General features: G+C 51.1%; 1 protein-coding gene across 6 annotated transcripts in view; it reads right to left on the bottom strand.

The window, feature by feature from the left end:
• Positions 1-2,244: 2,244 nt before the first annotated feature.
• BDH1 (3-hydroxybutyrate dehydrogenase 1) overlaps positions 2,245-19,679 on the bottom strand; it is a 39,761-nt gene continuing 22,326 nt past the window's right edge. For all 6 annotated transcript variants that reach the window (XM_047875682.1, XM_047875681.1, XM_047875686.1 and 3 more), the window contains exons 5-7: positions 11,220-11,361; positions 4,286-4,438; positions 2,245-3,042 (exon numbers count right to left, since the gene is read on the bottom strand). In XM_047875682.1, the coding sequence (XP_047731638.1) occupies positions 2,573-3,042; positions 4,286-4,438; positions 11,220-11,361 (765 nt within the window). In that variant the 3' untranslated portion in view covers positions 2,245-2,572. The remainder of the gene's footprint in view (positions 3,043-4,285; positions 4,439-11,219; positions 11,362-19,679) is intronic.

Raw genomic sequence — 19,679 nt, 5'->3', positions numbered from 1 at the left:
CCCCCTGTGGCGGGGGCAGACCGCCCCCCCCCCCCCAAGGACAACAGGGACACCATCCCAGCAGCTGGCAGCAGGCAGGGCCAGGCTGGCCCATCACCTGCTCATAAGCTTCTTGGTCCCAAGTAGAATGTTAAGTGCACCTTGTCAGAAGCATCTTGCAAAAAGCTCTCACCCAGCTCCGGCCATCAAGGAGAGTACCCTAGAGAGTGGATGCCATTTGTACCCAGCAGAACTGGAGCCTCCTCCCTCCCGTCACCACTCCCAAGAAGGGGCAGCTCTCTGCTGACAGACAAGCAGTGAGGGTCTAGGTGCCAGGGGACCCTGATCTGCTTAGTTCCCAGGGCTGTTGGGGCGAGGTGATGGTGAACAGCACCACTCAGGAGACATTCAGATCCACTGTGACACTGGGTGAGTCACTTTCCCTCTTTGGGTCTGAGTTATATCATCTGTAAAATGGGAACAACCACCTCTGTTCTGCCCACTCAGCTGTCTCTTGTAAGGATGAGGACGAGACGCGCACCCAAGGAGGCTCAAGGCTGCCAGGGTGAAAGGTAATTGTGAGGTTTTCATTACCATTGAGATCATCTGGAAAGAAGGTGTCTGCGCTTTTCAATCACTGGGGTAAAAATAAAAACTCTGGGAAGCCTGGAGGCCAGTCTAGCAGTCCTGTATTACTCCTGGAGACCCCAGCTGATGAAGATATGGCTTGTCCAGTGCTCAGGTGACTGCTGATCCCGACCGCTTCCCCTTCCCTCTGGTTCCTGGGTGCCCATGTACACATGTAACTCCAAGTGTCATGTCCATCTCTCTTTCATAAATTTGAGCACAAAAACAAAATCTCCCAAGATGTAGAAATGCGATCCTGAAAGGTAAGCTCTGTGATTTAAAAGGATGTGATGGCCATCAAAAGTCCACCTCTGGTCTCTAAAAGGCTTCAGCCCTGCCTGCCCACCCCATCATCCCCACAGGCCCTTTCAGGCCTCCCCCTGCTGACAGGTGGCTGGGTAGGGCATCTCTGATTAAAGACAGAGGGGACCAAGGCCCAAAAGGCAGGCTGAATTTCCTCCTTGTCCAACCCCCTATTCCTTGGCACTGCCTGAGCCCCGCCAGAGGCCAGGCCCAGCTGCACAGCTGTTCTGCCTTCTCCTGGTGCTAGGCTCCGCCTTTAAGCCAGACAGCTATTGAGCAGGAGTGCTGTTTCTAAAAGGGTCTTGCGTTTTTGTGTCCAGATTGTCTGGGAGGTGGGGATCTGGAACCCTCTGAGACCTCAGGCATGGGTGGAAGCACCCAAGTCCAGAGAAGAGGCCACAGGGGCTGGAGAAGAGGCAGAACGCCCTCTAGCGGCCGTCCTAGCCATTCCAGGGAGAGGCGGAAGTGCCGGTTTGATTTGAAGGGCTGGCGCTCAGGACTCTACCATGGGGGGATGGGGGGGGGGGGCAGCCACCTGGAGGAGAGAGTGGGGCCTGTGGGGCCTGGTTTTGATCCAAACATCCAGGCTCTGGACAATTGCAGGGATAGCGACTTGCAAACCTAAACCCAAGAAGTGATAATACACTCTGCCTATCAGTGACCTGGCTTTTGATTAGAAATAAGGCCATAGCAGGAAAGCAAGCCATCAGTAAAGGCCACCCTGAGTTTGTGTGTGTCTGTGTGTGTGAAGGCTACTCTGTGTGTATGTGTGTATACACGTACTACATGAGACAGGCAGGGAGCCTGGACCTACCCCTGGTGCAAGCTTATGTACCACGCACGGTTCCTGCCAAGGATGCCCCATCACCATGGTCGCACCCCAGGCAAAACTAAGCAGACTCAAACCAGAAACAAACCAACCTCTTAGCCAACAAGCACCTCTACACAAGTCCTAAGAGAGGTTGGAGAAATCACAAATGGAAATTTCCAGAATGTCCCCACCCCTTCGAATTGCTGGCTTTGGGTCACACACAGAGGCACCATGGACATGCAAAGGGGTGCTCAGGTGAGGATACAGAGCTCATCACAGGATTCTCAGGTAGCTGGATTCAGAGCAGCCCTGGAACACAAAACATGAGGCGATTCTACAGCAGTGGCAGGAGCACACGACCCGGACCATTTATAGGCAATAAATAGGTTGCTCATGTATCCTCTTTGGGCCGCAAATTCATGTACCAAAGGAAAGAATATCTGTCCTTTCTACCCATCAGGCTGGTTTAAGAATCAAATGAGATACATTTTTGAACTGATGTTTTGGCTTTAAGATGTGAAGAATTGATAATAAATCTGTTTTTAATATACACATGTCTTCCCAAACGCTTTGTATGAAATCAGCTCCAGAGAGTTGGATGTACCGTGTTTGCCCTGAGGTTTGGGGGCCCTGCACACCACTCCATACCATGACTGCAAAGGCCCAGACCACTCGTTGTGCGCACAAGTAGGTCTGGGCTGTCCCCTCTGGCTAATGCTAAAACGGGTGGTAGGTCCTCCTGAGACTGTGTGTAGATAATGCACAAGTAGGTAGTCAAGATCCTCCCTCCCTTCCCCCCCTCCCTCCTTCCCTCCCACCAGGGCTCCCCAACAGAGGCCAGTGGGAAACTCTTCAGTGTATGTAGATCCTGTCGGAGACCGCTCCGGGCAAGTGGGTCATGATCTGCATTCGAAGCCACCAGTAGTAGTCCATGGGGTGGTAGCGAGTGTAGGGCGTGGCAGAGGTCAGAGCGTGGGTGACGGCCTTGATGACAGGGGATGTGTCTGTGGAGCCACTGTTACAGTAGGTCTCCATCTTGGCGATCTTCTCATCAAAGTACTTCCTGCCATAGTCCTTGCGCACCACCTCAGGCAGTTCTTCCCACATCTTATTGGCAATGGCCTGGATCCGCTCAGGGCTATAGAGGCTGGTGGCAGCAATGAAGTTGCCAGGCTCCACCACACTGACCTTCACGCCCAGCGGGTACATCTCGTAGCGCAGGCAGTCAGAGAAAGCCTCCACCCCGAACTTGGTGATGCAATATGGGGAGCGGGCTGGGTTGGCCATGCGGCCCAGCATGCTGCTGATGTTGACAATGCGACCTACAGAGGGAGACGGCAAACACCTGCTCAGGAGGCACTGCCTGGTGGGGCAGAGGGCCAGGGGCCCTGCATGTTTCCAGAGGCCTGGCTGCAACTGGCTTCCTGGCCCTTACACCTGTTTTGCTGCCTGTCAGGCTGGGGCCTGGACTTCTGAACCACCCAGGGTCAAGGGACCTTCTCGTTTATAGTCAGCTCAGACCCACATGTCAGGATGAACCTCCCTGATATTTCCCAGGCAGCTGATGGTGCCGGGCAGGACACGGGAAGAGCAAAGAGCAGGCTGCATACGAGCAGGGCACACAGAATAGGCAAATTTCTACCACCTGCCAGGGCTCCAGCTGCAAGCAGGCAGGGCCAGGGTTCTGCACCTGATTTCAGGGCTAGGCCATGTGGACAGGGTCTCCGGCACCGGAAGAGAGTGGCGACCTCAAGAGGCTTTCCCACAGACCCAGCCTTGGGTAGTGGGATACAGGTGGAGCTGATCCAAGTAAGCCCAAGCAGACCTGGGACCTGCTTGCCCTGGGTGTGCACTCAGCAAGTTAAGGCACAGCCTCATCCTGGACACTGTGGGGAGGGCAACTTTCAGAAACTTCTAAGCTGGAAGTCACTGGAGGGTTGGGGTTTTCTTCTAAAATCCTACAGCTGCTCTCTGGGTTCATCCTATCACTGCCGAAACTTTGGGATAGACCGTATGGATTGTGCCCTTTTTTCCATTATTGTTTGCTATCTAGGGAGAAAATCTGAATCAGTCACTTCCTAACCAACTGACACGGTTTGAGTGTTTTGTCTGGTTCCAGATTTCTAATCCTCACTGTTACTATTACTGTATTTTACTTACAACCACAATCATCTTATTTTTTAACTGTGGCACAGTAACTCATAGAACGGATATACCAAAATTTACTTAACCACACCTCTGTTGATAGTTGCTGTGCACACACAGCTCTGTGCACAAGGGTGGTTATTTCTCTAGATAGGTCCCGAGAGTGGGATTATTGCTGTTAATTTTTCAGCCTTTGAGACTGCTGACCTCTTAGCGGCCCTTCTTCCTGAGAATCACATATCCCTTTCCATCTGCCTGGCCATGGCACCTCCACTTACCACCATCCACAAGACCTGCACAGCCCCTGAGAGTCAGGTGCTCAGCCTCACCGGGGAACGGATGCTGGATCTGCTGAGACCAAGTTCCATACTAAGCAAAGAAGAAAAGGTGGGGCAAGAGGAAGATCCCTTTCCAACTCACCTTTGGCCCTTCGGATGAGGGGCAGAAAGGATTTTGTCATCCGCACCGTGCCCCAGAGGTTCACTTCTGCCACCTCCTTGTAGGTCTCCATGCTGGTGAACTCCACCTCTCCGAAAGTCGAGATGCCCGCGTTGTTGACCAGGCCCCACATGCCTAGACAGGATGGGACAGAACTGCAGTCACCACCTAGCCTTGGCCTCAGACCTCACCCATCAGCCTGCAGCCCATCCCCCTCCCTGCTCTTGTCCCTTTCCCCCCAGACTTGCCACTTCCTATCCAAGGCTCTTGGGACACTTTCTAGACTCACCAAGAATAACAGGAGACCAAGAGGATGAAAGTGCTGGCTGTGACGCTCCCTTAAGTCTAAAAGGTCCAATCACCATCTTGCTTCTACCTGCATTGACTCTCTGGGCCCCACCATGACCCAGCGCTGCCAGGTGCCCTCAGTCCTGAGTCCCACATCGGCTAACTCGTTTCCACTCTGCTCTGTGCAGTCACGTCCTCGCACCCTGCACCCCGCACTGAGTATTCATCCCTGCCTCTGCAACTTCACCTGAATTCACCCTCCTGCTGGAAGCCAGGAGAACCACAGGAGTCTTCCAGGTCAAGCCTTCTCTGGAGGTCAAGGGAGGGACCCAGCCTCCAAGGTCACATAACAGTGAGAGGCTCAGCTAAGGCTTGACCTCAGGCTGAGCCCCAGTCCTACTCCACCCTGAGACCCTTCTGATCATTACTGCATTCTCTGATCTCCCTTCTGTGAACCACGCACTATTTGCCGGTTACCACTGGTAAGCCCCAGTGTATACATACACCTGGCCTTTGCGGGTAGAGAACCCCCCTCAGCCTTGTGTGGTCCCAGATGGAGTACGGAATTGGGGCAAACGTACACTCTGAGTACACTTGGGTTGACTGTTCCTGCAAGACCAGCGAGGGGAGAGCTGGTTTCTGTAGACTCAGTGAACACTGGTGCTGGAAGGATCCTTGGAGCTCTGACGACTACTTTTACAGCCAGGGAAGCAGAGGCCCCGAGGAGAAGGGACTGGCTTCAGGGTGCCCCAGAAGTCAGAGGCAGAGCTGAACTGGGGAAAGTGGCACCGAGGAGGCGGCCTTGATTTGCAGGGCCCTCTGAGTTCTGTTTTTGGGGGGCCAGGGCTGGATGGGCTGGAGCCTCAGGGCAGAGCTGTCCTCCAGGGCCTGTCCTCCTGCTGCCTGTGGGAACCCTGGCCCTGCTTCACTTTCCAAGTTAATCATGGAAATGAGTTTCTGTAAATGACAGAGTGATTGGTCTCTCGCTGCTTTTCTTCCGTGTTACCCAAATTAAAGCTTCAGCTGACCTCTGGTGCCTTCTCCTTCAATTACAGAGAATTAAGGACATTTATTAAGAGAGGAAATTGCTGGTTAACAAAGTGCTCATGAAGCTCTCACTCCCACTCCCCACAGTGGCTGAGCTGACGCCTCAGGCTCTCAGGTCTCACCAGTGACCTCGCAGTGACGCAGCCACTACAACCCCCATCCTGCAGACCTCCCCGGGAAGTCTTCACCCCTCTCTTCTTCCCAGGAAGGGCAGGAGGCCTCCCGCCACCTGACAAGGCTGACACTTCACCCTCCACCTTCCAAACCATAAGCCATCACTCCTTGTCCCTTTTTTATGCAACCTCAACCCTTCCCTTGCCCCTGACCCCCTCCCTTCAGCTTTATACCCATTAGATGCTCAATAAATGTTTGTCAGATGAGTGCATGTCTACAAATACCATGTCTCAACACTCTAAAGAACCTTCTCTTAACCATGCTACCTCCTCACACCGCTGTCTGCTCTCCTTCCCTCCACGGCCCATTTCTCTGCTCCCCTGGGCCCCAGCCCTGCTGCTGCTCCATGGTGTCTGCGGTGCTACCTGCTGAGGATGTCACCGTCCCCCCTCATCCCTCCCTCCCATCTTCACTCCCCTCAACCTCCCACAGTATGAGCACGACTCACGGTGCCTGACATTCACTCCTCCCTTGGCATTAATGATACCCAAGCACTCCTCCATCCTCCCTGACACCCTTCTTCTACCTGCCCCCTAAATACAGGTGTCCACCAATGTCCTGTCCTACACCACCTTCTCTCAAATTACACCTGGTGCTCAGGCAGCCTCGTCTTCTTTATGTTCATGGAAATTTCCAGCTGCTTTGTGTTTGATTCACACAGGACAGTATCACACTTAAAATGCATACAAGGATTTTTTTTTTCCCAACTAAAAACTAATTACATCTGACACTGATATCCAAAAAAGTGTAATTGAACTTGACCTGTGGAAGCACATTTCTCCTGGATTACAGCTCTGCTGACTTGATAAGCAGTAACAGTTTGTGGACCTAGGAGCTCTCTGGAGTCCTCAGCCAACATTCCAAACCCACTCACAGTGAACATTCCTGCTGTTTTCCTGCGACAGCCCCGTCACATCACCACCTCTGCGTCAAGGGTTCCCATGTACCCCTTGCACTCATGGCTCTCTCCTAACCCCGGTCTCCTCCTCCTGATGGGCACTTTCACCTCAATGCTCCCCACGGCCCCAGCACCCCCGACCCACAGCAACACGTCACTCTCCAGCTGCTCCAGCCCGCACCTCCTCTTTGCTAACAGCCTCACTTTCATCTGGTTCCTCACTTCTTCCCCCATCTATGAGTACTGATCAAGAGTATCAGTTGATATTACTGATCAGTTGATACTATTGATCAAGATCAAAAGGACAGCTGCCAGCCCCTGAATAAGCACTTTGCATGCATTCATTCAGATACTAAGTTGTCCCAGGTCTGGATGAGGCAATTGAGGCTCAGGGAGGTTAAGTGCCCTGCTCAATGTCACCCAGCTAACAGGTAGACAGGATAGAAAACACAGCCCTCATGCTCAACTCTACGCTGCTGTTGGCTTCCTCTGCTGTCACAGAATCGGTGTCTTCTTTCCTCTTTCCACAGCGTTACTCTGGGTCCTGGTGGCCTCCCTCCAGTATCATTGGAGAAGACTCTCCCAGGTCTCCTTGTCACAGCCTTTGTCCTCCACCTCCATCCTGATAGGCCAGTCAGCCAGACTGTCCTCTATCAGTCACTTCCCCCTCTGATAATTCCCTTCCAGAGGGGGTATGTGAGGCCTCCTTTGCCAGGCTTCTTGTTCTGCCCTCTGGAAGCCTGAGCCACCTATGCTCCTGCCTCATGCTCCACCCCGCCCTGCTGCTCCCTGGCTCTGCTCAGGGCCCCGTCCCTCAGCCGGAGATGAGAGCAGCTTTTGCTGACTTTCTGCCCATGGTGCTGCGGCAGTCAGATCTAGGTGTGAGCACTGGATCACTCACAGGCACTTCTCCCACTTCACAGATGGGCAAGCTGAGGCCCACACAGAGGAACATACAAGCCTAAGGTCACACTTCCAAATAAGAGATGAAGCCCACAATAACTCCAGTCTTCTCACTCCCAGACTGAGGGAGTCCCAGATGGAGGACAGGGTCTTCCCTATCTGCGGCATAATGTCCCCGGTGCTGTAACTGTTCCAAATAGGTCCTGCCGTGAAGCCACCAACTTACGCTTGGCTGGTGTCGCACCACAAACTCCTCCTGCCAGGTCAAACCCTTACTGGTGCTCAGCACACTACCAAGCATACGGCAGGTACTCAATAAGTATCTATGGACTGTGAGGTTAAGTGATGGTTGCAAGATCAGGCCTGCCGGTTGGCTCACTGACTTAGCCTTTCCCTGGGGTGCAGGTGGGCAGTGCTGGTTACAGGCTCCAGGTGTCCATCCAGTCACTCAAGAGTTCTGCTGGCAGATGGCTCACCTGCCCTGATCACACAATCCCCTTCATCTCACCCCCCTGAGCCTGGCTCCCGTGGCTTTGACAGATACTGTTCCACGGAGCCAACGTGAAGGGCACCAAACTCCTCATCAAAATGTACGCTCCACTTGTCCCGGTTAGGATCCTGTCTGGGTGGTGAGTTGGAAGCAGCCACCCACTTAGGAACCGCAGGCTGATCTGAAAGCCCCAGAGGGCGCCACCTGGAGCTCAAGGACAACATTGCCTGGAGAAGGGGAGAACTGCAGCGGCTTTACCAGGAAAAAACCGGCCCTTGGGGTGGGGGTGGGGGCCACAGGGAAGGAAGAGAGGTGGAGGGGGAAGTAGGGAGAGAGAGAGAGAGAGAGAGAGACCTGGACAACCACATGTCTGACAGATTTATTACCTTTTTCAGACCGAAAAATCTTCAAATCTTTTTCCAGAAAAGGCAGTATTGGTTAAGTAAGGTAATGGTGTGGTTTATCAGCCCTCACTGAAATGCATCATGAGGGAAAATGCAGTAGGGAAAAGTTTACGCATCGAGGCGGTACTAGGCTTTGAGCTCAATGTGGCTCCGGGTCTACCCTGCCTTGCCTGTTAAGCTAAAGGGCCAGACTAATACAGGGAACCGAAACTGTCCTGCCCCGGTGGCAGGGGACAAAGATCAGGATCCTGGGCAGCCCCCAGCTCTGGTGCAGCCCCACTCTGTGCTCAGGTCTACAGTGATGATTTCTTTCTGTGGGCATTTTAAATCACCACAAACCCTCAGGCTGCAATGAAGTGGCTTTATGGTGCTGAATGCAGCTGTTTTCCTGCCTAATCGCTTATGAAGGCAACATCCTGGCAGTCCGGGAAGGTGGGCATGAGGAGGATTTACCACTGGGGAGGGGTGAGGCAGGCTGTTCCTCTCAAGCTGATAATCATCCCAGTGGGACTCATATCCTGCCTTTTCTCAATGGGACAGGAGCCCTGGCTTTGCCTGCTAATTATTAAACAGATGTTCAGTGAGTGAGGGAACTCACAGGCCTCTCCTCAGAAAGCAGAGAGACCTGGCCATGGCCTGCCTTGGGGTGGGGGCAGCACTGAGCTGACAAGGTGACACATCAGGGACAGGCTGGCAGGCCTAGCAACAGCTTCTCTGATAGCCACACAGCACAGGAGTTTCTGAGGCAGCTGCTGGCCTCAGCATCTCCACCTGCCTGATAAATGCTCAACAGGGCCCAGCACAGGCCCTGGTGCCCTCCCCTCCTCCCTACTAGTGCTTGAAGTCACCATTCAGGAGAGCTGCCCCCACCCCATTCTGTGGAAAAGCAGAGAACTGAATGAGGTTCTCTTTCTGCATGGTCTACCAGGAAACTCAAAGGTAAATGTCTTAGGGGCGCCTGGGTGGCTCAGTCGGCTGAACGTCCGGCTTCGGCTCAGGTCATGATCTCATAGTTCAAGAGTTCGAGCCCCGCATCAGGCTCTGTGCTGACAGCTCAGAGCCTGGAGCCTGCTTCCAATTCTGTACCTCCCTCTCTCTCTGCTCCTCCCCAACTCATGCTCTGTCTCTCTCTCTCTCTCTCTCAAAAATAAATAAACATAAAAAAAAAAAAAGGTAAATGTCTTAGATGAAGCAAGTAGCCCAGAATGCAGCACCATCACGGCTGTGTACTTCATGAATGGTGTCTCCTCCCACTTAGGTCCTCCATGAGCCGAACTGGGAGGACAGCTAAGTCCTTATGTTACAGGAACTTTCTGTACCATCTGACCTTATTAGCTACTGGCCCTCAAACTTTTTGTTCCTTCAGCTTCCAGTGCCCAGTACCCACCTTCTCTGCCAGCTGCCTCTCCCCCTCTCGTCCCCTGACTGCTTATGTTCCCAGGAGTCCCTCTGTATCCGCACCCACCCCAGCCTCACCTCCCGGCCTGGACATCTGGTCTCCACCCGGACATTCCCCCAGGGTGTCCCATGGGCACTCCCCATCCCTCAACCTGCTCCTCCAGTGGGGGGCACCAGGTGACAGGAGAGGCCTCATGCCCCTCCCTCATCCCCACATGCATCCATCACCAAGTCCAGACAGCTGTGCCTTCCCGAATCTGATCCCTCTTCATCCGTAACACCCACTGCCCTTGTTCAGCACTCCTGCACTCCCTTTAAATCCACCCTCCACACTGCCGTCACAGTCCCCAGACTGACCAGGTCATTCCCCTCAGAAAATCCCCTTCAGTGGCTCCCACAGGCCTCAAGAGAGTGACCATGGTCCCTTGCCTGGACCCCAGGCCCTGGACGACCTCCCTCCTCAGCCCCATTTCCTGCTCCCGCCTCCACCAGACTTGTCCCCTGGCTCGTCCCCTGGCACATGCCGTGTGCTTCTCACCATCGTTCACGCTCTCCCCTCCTCCTGGAACGCCCTCCTGCTCTCTACCACAATCTGCTTTCAACAACCAGCTCCCCACCCCTCTGAAGACTGGGCTGTGTCCTTCTGTTGTGTGTTGCTCCCTGAGAGGGGATTTGGAAATCATCTGGGCTAGCCCCCCAATAAACTGTGAGGTCCTTGGGGACAGGAACTGTGCCTTGGTCATCTCTGTGTCCCCAGCACTTGGTCTGGCACCAGGCCCAGAGTGGGCATCCAATGAGCACTGTCTGAACAGACCTGAACCAGCACTCATCCATTCATCTCTTCTAGAGATTTAAAAAAAAAAAAAATTTTTAACGTCTATTTATCTTTGAGGAAGAGAGAGAGAGAGAGAGACAGAACGCAAGCAGGGGAGGAGCAGAGATAGAGGGAGACACAGGATCTGACTCAGACTCAGAGCTCTAGGCTCTGAGCTGCCAGCACAGAGCCCGACACAGGGCTCGAACCCACGAACCACGAGATCATGACCTGAGGCAAAGTCGGACACTTAACCAACTGAGCCACCCAGGAGCCCCATTTCTAGAGATTTTTAAACCACCTCTGGCTTTATTTCGCATTGCCTTATTGCGTGTGTGTGTTTAATTTAACCCACTGCCTCCCACTGGGCAAGAGGAAGAGCTTAAACAACAGGGAAAGTAGGCTTTTGGCAGGACACAAGTAAATGGGGCGTAGTGTTTAGGAAAGGTGCCCTTGGGACGGCTAGTGCGCTACCCCTGCTGCCCCAAGGTGCCCCTTACCTTTCTCAGGGTCCTCCAGGCTCGAGCGGACAATCTCCACCACTTTGTCCACTTCCTCACTTTTGCAGACATTGAGCTGAACAGTTCTTAGTCGATCGCTCTTCAAGCTGTCCAGCTCCTTGACCCCATCATTTCCTTTGTCCTGAGGAGGAGAGAGGAGCTGCTTCAACAACTTCCTTCCTACCCTGCCTCCAGGATGAGGACCAGGGCCAAGGCCCTGCCAAAGCCTGGGCTTACTAACAACTGCAGGAAACGGTCTCTGGAGACCCACTGGGGCTGTTCAACCAGCAGGCGGTTCTATTCAACCCTAGTACTGATGACAAATCAGGCCAAACCAAATGCCCTAGCTCAAGCCCCCAGGAGAAAGACTCACCGGCAGGAGTCTTTCTCTAAGCAAATGTTGCAGACTCAGTACCTGCCCCGGCCAGGCATGTGGGTATCAGATAATGGGGAGGGTGGGGACTTGGGAATGAAGCATGTGCCTTCCTCTCAACCCCTGCCAGCTGCTGCCCATGTGGGTATGTATGTAACATAGAGTTGCCAGATGCTCAGATTAGGATTTCCTAATTTTTTAAGTTTATTTTGAGAGAGAGAGTGTGCAAGAGAGGGCATGTGTGCACATGAGGGAGGGGCAGAAAGAGAGGGATGAGAGAATCCCAAGCAGGCTCCTCACTGTCAGTGCACAGCCTGACACAGAGCTCAATCCCATGATCCCACGAACCATGAGATCATGACCTAAGCTGACACCAAGAGTCAGATGCTTAACTGACTGAGCCACCCAGGTGCCCAGGATTTCCTAATTTTTTAAGTGTTGGCAACTTACATTAAAAAAAAAAAACAACAACATAGGCCAAAGCACATCCACAGGCCATATGTGACCAGTGGGCTGCCAGTTTGTCACCTCTGTTCTAAGACAAGGGCCTGTCACCACCAAGATGGTCCGAGGCCAAAGCAGGCTCTAATTCCAGCTCAGTCACTACTCAGGCTCAGGTACTCTGGTGCATCCTTTACCAGGTGCCCAGTTTTTCCAGCTTAGAAATAAGGACATTGCCACCTGTCCTGATCTGCTCAGGTTAACAGAATGAGGAAATCATCTTTATTTAAAGCCTGCTAAACTATAAAGCGCTATGCAAATCCAGGTATTCTTAAACACGAGAAAGCAAACATTTCTTGGGCCTCCATCATGTTCTTAGCCCTGTGCTAAGAACTGGAGACACAAAAATAAATAACTCAGCCCCTGTTGTCAAAGAGGCACCTTGTAAGGAAGGGAGCAGATGCGTCAGCGAACAACACAGGCAGTATTTGCTGCATTGAAACCTTGCAAGAGGTGAGAGACTGCACAGAAGGTGGGACAGACAGGGAAGGCCTTTCAAGAGCAGTGACAGCTGAGGCCATGAGCCAGAGGGGCCCTGGGGATGGGACATCTCAGGCATCGGAAAGTCCTTTTCAGGCAGAGCAGAGGCATAAGGAAATGGTTGCACATGCGGCTGGGGAGGTGGGCGGCGGTCTTCTTGGGGGCAGTGGTGAGCTGCTGGAGGGTGTGGATAAAAGCAGGCATCATTTACTGAGTGTTTACCGTGCTTCCCACTGTGCTAAGCACTTGCCGTGCATTTCTCATTAGCCCTCACATCATGAGGCCGGTTGTATTACCATATTTCATCTATTCTATAATCCACATTTTTTCCACCATAGGGATCAGCTACAATGGATATGAAAGTCAAACACTGTCCGTTACAATTTGATTGACAGTGACTTTCTTAGTGGTGCATGAAACGGTAACGCATCTTATAAGAGGACTACATAGCTGCCAGATGCTGACGTGAGGGAGCTATCCTTACTCCCAGCCAAGGGCTTGCCTCAGCTACAAGCAGTACTGAGCATCCTCAGCAAGGGCAAGAGTAGGAAGCACAAGGATGTCAGCATATGTCAGCGGTGAAAACTTCTCTACAAATTAGGCTGAGCCTCATTAAGTGGTCTGAACCACGAGGACCCTAACCCCAAGGCTGGACACTCTGCACATGCATGTCAGAGGGACAAAGGAGAGAATGGCGAAGGGACTATGTCAAATGTGGCCAAAGGTGCTGGAGATAATCACTCTGGAGAGAGACTTGGGGAGAACAGGACAGTGAGGGAGCAGACTTGTCCTACGCAGCCCACAAAACAGAAGCAGGGCCAGGAAGAAACTCAGCCCAAAACAAGAAGTGACTTTCACAGTCCACGGATGGTGTAGACTGCCCAGGAGCTCAGACAGTGAGGGTGGAGGTCATGGGGCAGAACGTGGTGCAGAGAAAACCCAGGCAGGAGACAGAAGGCCAGGCTGATCCCCCCCCCACTCCCCACTAAGATCTCCTACACCCCAAAACAGTCACCCTCTACAGGGAGCCTCCCCTGAAAGAAGCAACATGCGTAGCCCTTCCTAGACAACACGACAGGTGTTCCATCTACAGGTAGAGCTTCTGCTGCCGTTCCCACAGACGGCTCCACCAGCAAAGAACTCCCTGGGACGACGCCATCTTCAGGCCTGGAGGTGGGAGGGGCTGGTGCCCACAGACACCTCTCTCTTCCCCAGACAGCACACAGGCACCACAAAAACACATATCTTGTGTTCATGCAGTCTTCATGTCATGCTTCCTCGAATGCCCCTCAGAGCAGAGCCCAAGTGGTCTGAGTGTCCAAGGGGTGCTGACGCCAGTTCCGCCAGGAGAGGCACCCATGAGTCCTGTCTTCTTCCTGGGCTTTGTTAACCCTGCTACCACCTTTCAGCAACTCTCAGACCCCACACCAGACCTCTCCTTGAGCCTCTAGCCAGCATTGAGCCAATGTCCCTGAAATCCCCAGGGGAGACTCCTCATCCGTGTCAGGGGGCCCATACGAACTTGGTTTGGTAACAGAGCAGCTAAGAGCCTTCCCCCAGAGAAACTGGGGGTTAACCTCACTGCTCACAGCTTTGGGCTCAGCATTCAGGACCCCAGGAGAGAAACCCACCTCCTACCTCCACCTGACAGATGTCCCCAAGAGTTCTCATCACTCTGAGCAGCCTTTACATCCTGCTCCTGACAGCCACGTCAGCAGGGACACCACGACCGTCCCCTTCCAGATCCACCAGCTGGTCCCCTTCCAGATCCACCTGTCCTTAGTCCAAGGCCACACTGCCTGGGCTGCACTGCCTCCCTGGCTCCAGGGTTTTTGTGTCTTTGTCTTCATCTGTCCTGCTGCTCAGGGACAAGCTTTCAGTCCTGCTGTGCTGGTGCCTATGTAACTGGTTTACTAATAAACCCACTTCTTTCACTATCCCTTTATTATTTTTTTAACGTGTATTTATTTTTGAGAGACCGAGAGAGACAGAGCACGAGCAGAGCAGGAGCAGAGACAGAGACACAGAATCTGAAGCAGGCTCCCGGCTCTGAACTGTCAGCATAGAGCCCAACGCAGGGCTTGAACTCACCAACCGTGGGATCATGACCTGAGCCACAGTCGGACACTTAACCGACTGAGCCACCCAGGTGCCCCTTTCACTATCCCTTTAAATTTCATCTGTCAGCTCTCTTTCTACCCCTGGATGAAATCTCAGGCAATTCTTGTAGCGATTCCACACACCCTCAGATAGTAGAGCCTCTTTGTTTGACTTAGGGTGCCCAGCCTGGTTTGAAGACCCAAACCCTCAAACTTGTATCCAATTTAAAACCTGCCCTGACCCAGGCCTGAGGGAGTGCAGAAAACCCACAGGATGCAGGTAGGGGTGAATTTTCTAGCTCCTCCTCACCTGTGCCTTAATCTCTGACCCTTTCTGGGGTGGGATCCAGGGGCTGGCAAATTAGGGGGCAAGACTGTAGTCTTCAGAGGCTGGTACTCCTGCTGTCTTGCTGTCCATGCCCTGGGACAGCAGGTGCACAAGAGCTGGCCCTCCCTTCTTGGGGTGCTTTTGTGGGTTCTGCAGGGATCCCTCCCCTGGACATCTCCTGTGCCTCTTCTCCCTCAGCCTCGGCTTCAGTGAGGCAGCCCTTTGGCTGGGGCCACATGGGTGCTCCTAGGAGTCTCACTGGATGGGCACCCTTATGATGACTCGGGGGAGCCCTCCCCCTTGTCCACATCAGGTCCAGGCAAGCGTGTCCTTCCGGGCAGGACAGCCCTTTCCCGGTACAGCTTTCTTTGCTCTGCCTCCAGATGAGCCATTCTGGCCTCATTATTGGGGCTCTAGACTTCGGTTGGTAAATAATAAGATATCATTCTGTGGCCTCAGACTCCAGAGCATAAATGGTAAGCTCTCCAGGTAGCTTTTAAGTTTGTTTTTGTTTTTGTTTTTTTAATGTTTATTTTTGAGAGACCGTGAGCGGGGAGGAGCAGAGAGATCCAAAAGCGGAGGATCCAAAGCGGGCTCTGTGCCCAATGTGGGTCTTGAACTCACAAACTATGAGATCATACCTGAGCCAAAGTTGGACACTCAACTGACTGAGCCACCCAGGCTCCCCGCTTTTTTTTATTTTAATTCCAATTAGTTAACATACAATGTTCTACTAGTTTCAGGTGTATATTACAGTGATTCAACACTTCCATACATCACCTGCTGGTCATCACAAGGGCACTCCTGAATCCGCATCACTTGTCCCCCCACCCCCACCCCTGCCCCACCCCCCACCCTGGTAACCATCAGTTTGCTCTCCATGGTTAAGAGTCTGTTTTTCCTAGTACTTTTCTTGAAGTCCACCTCATTTTACTGGAGACCAGAAGGAAAATATCACAGCACATTAACAACTCTGTCCAACCTCTCCACCTCTTCCACCTCCACTTATTACCATCTTGAGGCAGGTGACGGACTAATCGACTAAGACTAATCGTGGCAGGAAGGTTTTACAGACTCTCAGCATGTCCTGGTAGGTGCTCTAGCACCTCAAGGCATGAGTGAGGACACTCAGCATGTTAAATGGGAGCAGTTAATGCACATATTAGAAACACTGAAGAGGAACAAGCCTGGGGCATTGTAAGAATCACAGGATGGGTAGCAAGAGCAGCTCGCAAGGGAAATGGAAGAAAAACCAAGAGAGCAGGTGTCCAAAAGGCAAGAAACAATGTGTAACAAACAAGAGTGGTTTGTTAGGTCAAAGCTGCTGATGGGTTGAGTATGATACGATCCGAGAAGTGGCCAATGGATCCAGCAAAATGAGGGCTGCCGGCATCCTCGATAAAAGCTGTTCAGAGGCATGCAGGGGCCTTCCTGGTTCCCTGCCTTCTTTTCCCAGCTGGTCTCCTCTCCCTCCAGGAGGGTTCTGGGCTTCACCTACCTCAAACTACTGACAGTGTCTAAGTATGCAAACTCCATCACAGGAACTCCTGTTTGTCCTTCCAGATGGCAATGAGATGCCACCTTGGCCTATCAAGCCTTCTCCCACTCCCAGAGAGAGGCAATCTGTCCCTTCTCTGATACAAGATCCACCCCCAATTCCATTTTCACCTCACACGACTCCCCCTCCCTCCCTCACTGCAGCCACAGAGGCCTCCTGCTGTTGTCTAATACACCCAGGCACACACCCTGCTTGGGCTTTGGCTTGGCCATCCCTTCTTCCCCCTCAAACCTGCAAGCCTTGCTCCCTTACCTCCTTCCAATGTCACTTTCTCGGTAAGCACTTTCTTCCCTCTTTAAACTCAACACCCGCTCTACCAAATACACCATCCATCTTCTTTCCTGTTTTATTTTTCTCCACAGCTTCAATATCCCATAGAAAAGCAATTTACATTTTTGTCTTCTCTATCTCCCTGTGCATCTCCCCTCCTCCACATAAGCTCCACAAGGGAGCTTACCCTCCCTGAATGGGTATATGCTGTATCTCAAAAGGAGAACATTGTTAGCTCATAGTAGGTACTCAATAACTATTTGTTGGGTGAAAGAACAAATAAACAGAGTGGTGGGGCCCAAAGTCTAATCTAGATGGGTTGGAAATAAAATGGGAAGTAAATAGGCGAAAATATCTATTACAAACAACCCTCTGGGGATGCAGAGAAATAAGGTAGTAGCAGACACAGGATATGGGGTTGTGTCAGAGAGAGAGAGTGGGTGTGTGTATGTATGTGTGTGCATGCACATGCAACCAAATGATTCAGTAGAGAGCGAGGAGTTAATGATGTAGGAGAGGAGAAACATCTCTGGAGCCAAGTCCTTGAGTTGGCCCAGGGACTGAGATAAGAGCATGTGGAGTGTTTGGGCACAGATGTAGTCAGAATCTACCATGTGGCTTAGCATTGCAGAAGCAGGCTGGAAGACTGATCTCCTGTTTTCAATTCCTATAGCACTTCATCCCTGGTCTCTGGTGGCTCTGACTGCTCTCTGCTGTGCATAATTAATTCAAACCTCTAGTGACTTCTGTCTCCTCTAGCCTTTGACCAGAAAAGACAGACCATGACATCAAAATAGTCAAGAAGTAGCTCCAACAGACATAATCTGGCAATGACCTTGTCCGGTATTTTGAAGAAAATACCAGTCACTATATCAGAGTCACTGCCGTGGGGGTGGACGGAATAAGAGCACCCAGTCCAACCCCCTTATTACAAGTAAGGGGCTCAGGGAGGGGAAGTGCCTAGTCCCGGGCTAGTGGCTGATACGGCACTAGAATCCAAGGTCATGACTCTCTCTCAAAAGCTCCTCTTCAGCACTCAGCAGCTTCTGTCCTGCAATGTGGAGTCAGGGTGCAGCCCCTGGGTCACTGGGTAAGCCACCATAATGGCACAGGTGTTTAAGACATGGAGAAGGAACTTCAAAGGCACAAAACATTCTGTGGCATCACAGATCCTGCCAGGACCTGTTGAAGCAGGTCCACGTTATTCAGAGAACCCAGCTCCAAAGATGCCCCACCCATCATCCCCAAATCCATCCTGAAACAGGATTTTGCATGCACTATCACAGGGAGTAGGCATTGGTGTGGCTTTTGGAGGCAGCAGTTTGGCAGATTTGAATGAAACCTAAAATCTGTACACCTTTTTCTACCCAATATTTTCACATCTAGAAATTTTTCCTAAGAATGACTAATGAAAAGCATGCAAAGATATGTGTAAGACGATTCACTGTGGCTTTGATTTTAATAGCAAAAGTCACAAATAATGTGCACACATACGTTTTAGTTATTCTGGGGCAAGAGACTGCAGTAAAAACACTTCCCTTTTTTATATCATCCACTTCTGTCTGGTTTGAATCTATTATAAATACGTATTACTTTCATAATTCAAAAGAAGGAAAAATTAAAAAGACAAATAAACCCTCTCTGATTTGTGCCAGCACCATACTGTCTTGACGATTACAGCTTTGTAATACAGCTTTAAGTCTGGAAACCCTCTCTGATTTTGAAATATGTTCAAACAGTGGCCATGCAAATTACTGTATTATTTGTGTTTGTTTATCTTATTGAACATTTACATTGGACAGGTATTGTTTTCACAGATATTAAACCTACTATAAAAAAATTCCTTCTCTGGATTCTTACTGCCTTCAAAATAAAGAAAAATATCTCATCTACTGAGAAGAGGCAGCAAATTATTCTAAATACCCATTCTTCCCTTCTTCTATAGCAGTAGAACCCCTAAATTTAAGCAGGGTACATACTATCTCAGAATATGGACTACATTTCCCAGCCTCCCTAGCAGCTAGGTAAGGTCATGTGACTAAGTTCTGGTCAATAGTGAGCGTGAAGGTTGCTAAATGGCAACTTCTGGGTCACACATGCCTTTAAATACCAGGGCAGAACTCACAACAGAAGAAATGCAAATTAAAACTGTACTGGGATATATTTCTCACCTATCAGATTGGCAAAAATCAACAGCTTAAAGTACATGGGGTGCCTGGGTGGCTCAGTTGGTTGAGAGTCCAATTCTTGATTTCGGCTGGGGTCATGATCTGATTTGAGCCCCGTGTCGGGCTCTGCACCGACAGTGAGGAGCCTGTTCGGGATCCCTCTCTCTCTGCCCCTCCCTTGCTTGCACTCTCTCTCTCTCTCAAAATAAATAAAAGAAACTTCAAGTACACTGTTGGTGAAATTGTGTGGAAACAGACCTTCTCATACATTACTGGTGGGAATGTAAAGTTACACAGCCCCTATGATGACAAATGTGGAGATATCTTTAAAAAATGATGACATATTTTATTAACTCTTGACATAAGGGTAATCTCATTCCTAAGAATTTACCCTAAGATAAACCCCCAACAAATACAAAAATACACATGCACGAAGTTATTCATTGTGGCATTATTTACAATTGCAAGATATTGAAAAATATTCTAAATGTTCATATATAGGAGATTGGTGGGGTAAACTATGGTCCAACCACACAATGGAGTACTACAATGTTGTTAAAAAAAAAAGTTAGGAAGATCTCTATGAACTCACATGGAGTGATTTCTGATATATTATAAAGTTTTTTTTTCTAAAAAAAAACTCAAAAAGGTCCACGCAGGATACAAACATTTGTGTGGGAAGG

This window comes from Prionailurus viverrinus, chromosome C2 (genome assembly GCF_022837055.1).
Source record: "Prionailurus viverrinus isolate Anna chromosome C2, UM_Priviv_1.0, whole genome shotgun sequence".
In the NCBI taxonomy this organism is placed as follows: domain Eukaryota; kingdom Metazoa; phylum Chordata; class Mammalia; order Carnivora; family Felidae; genus Prionailurus; species Prionailurus viverrinus.
This window is presented reverse-complemented; position numbering and strand designations above follow the sequence as displayed.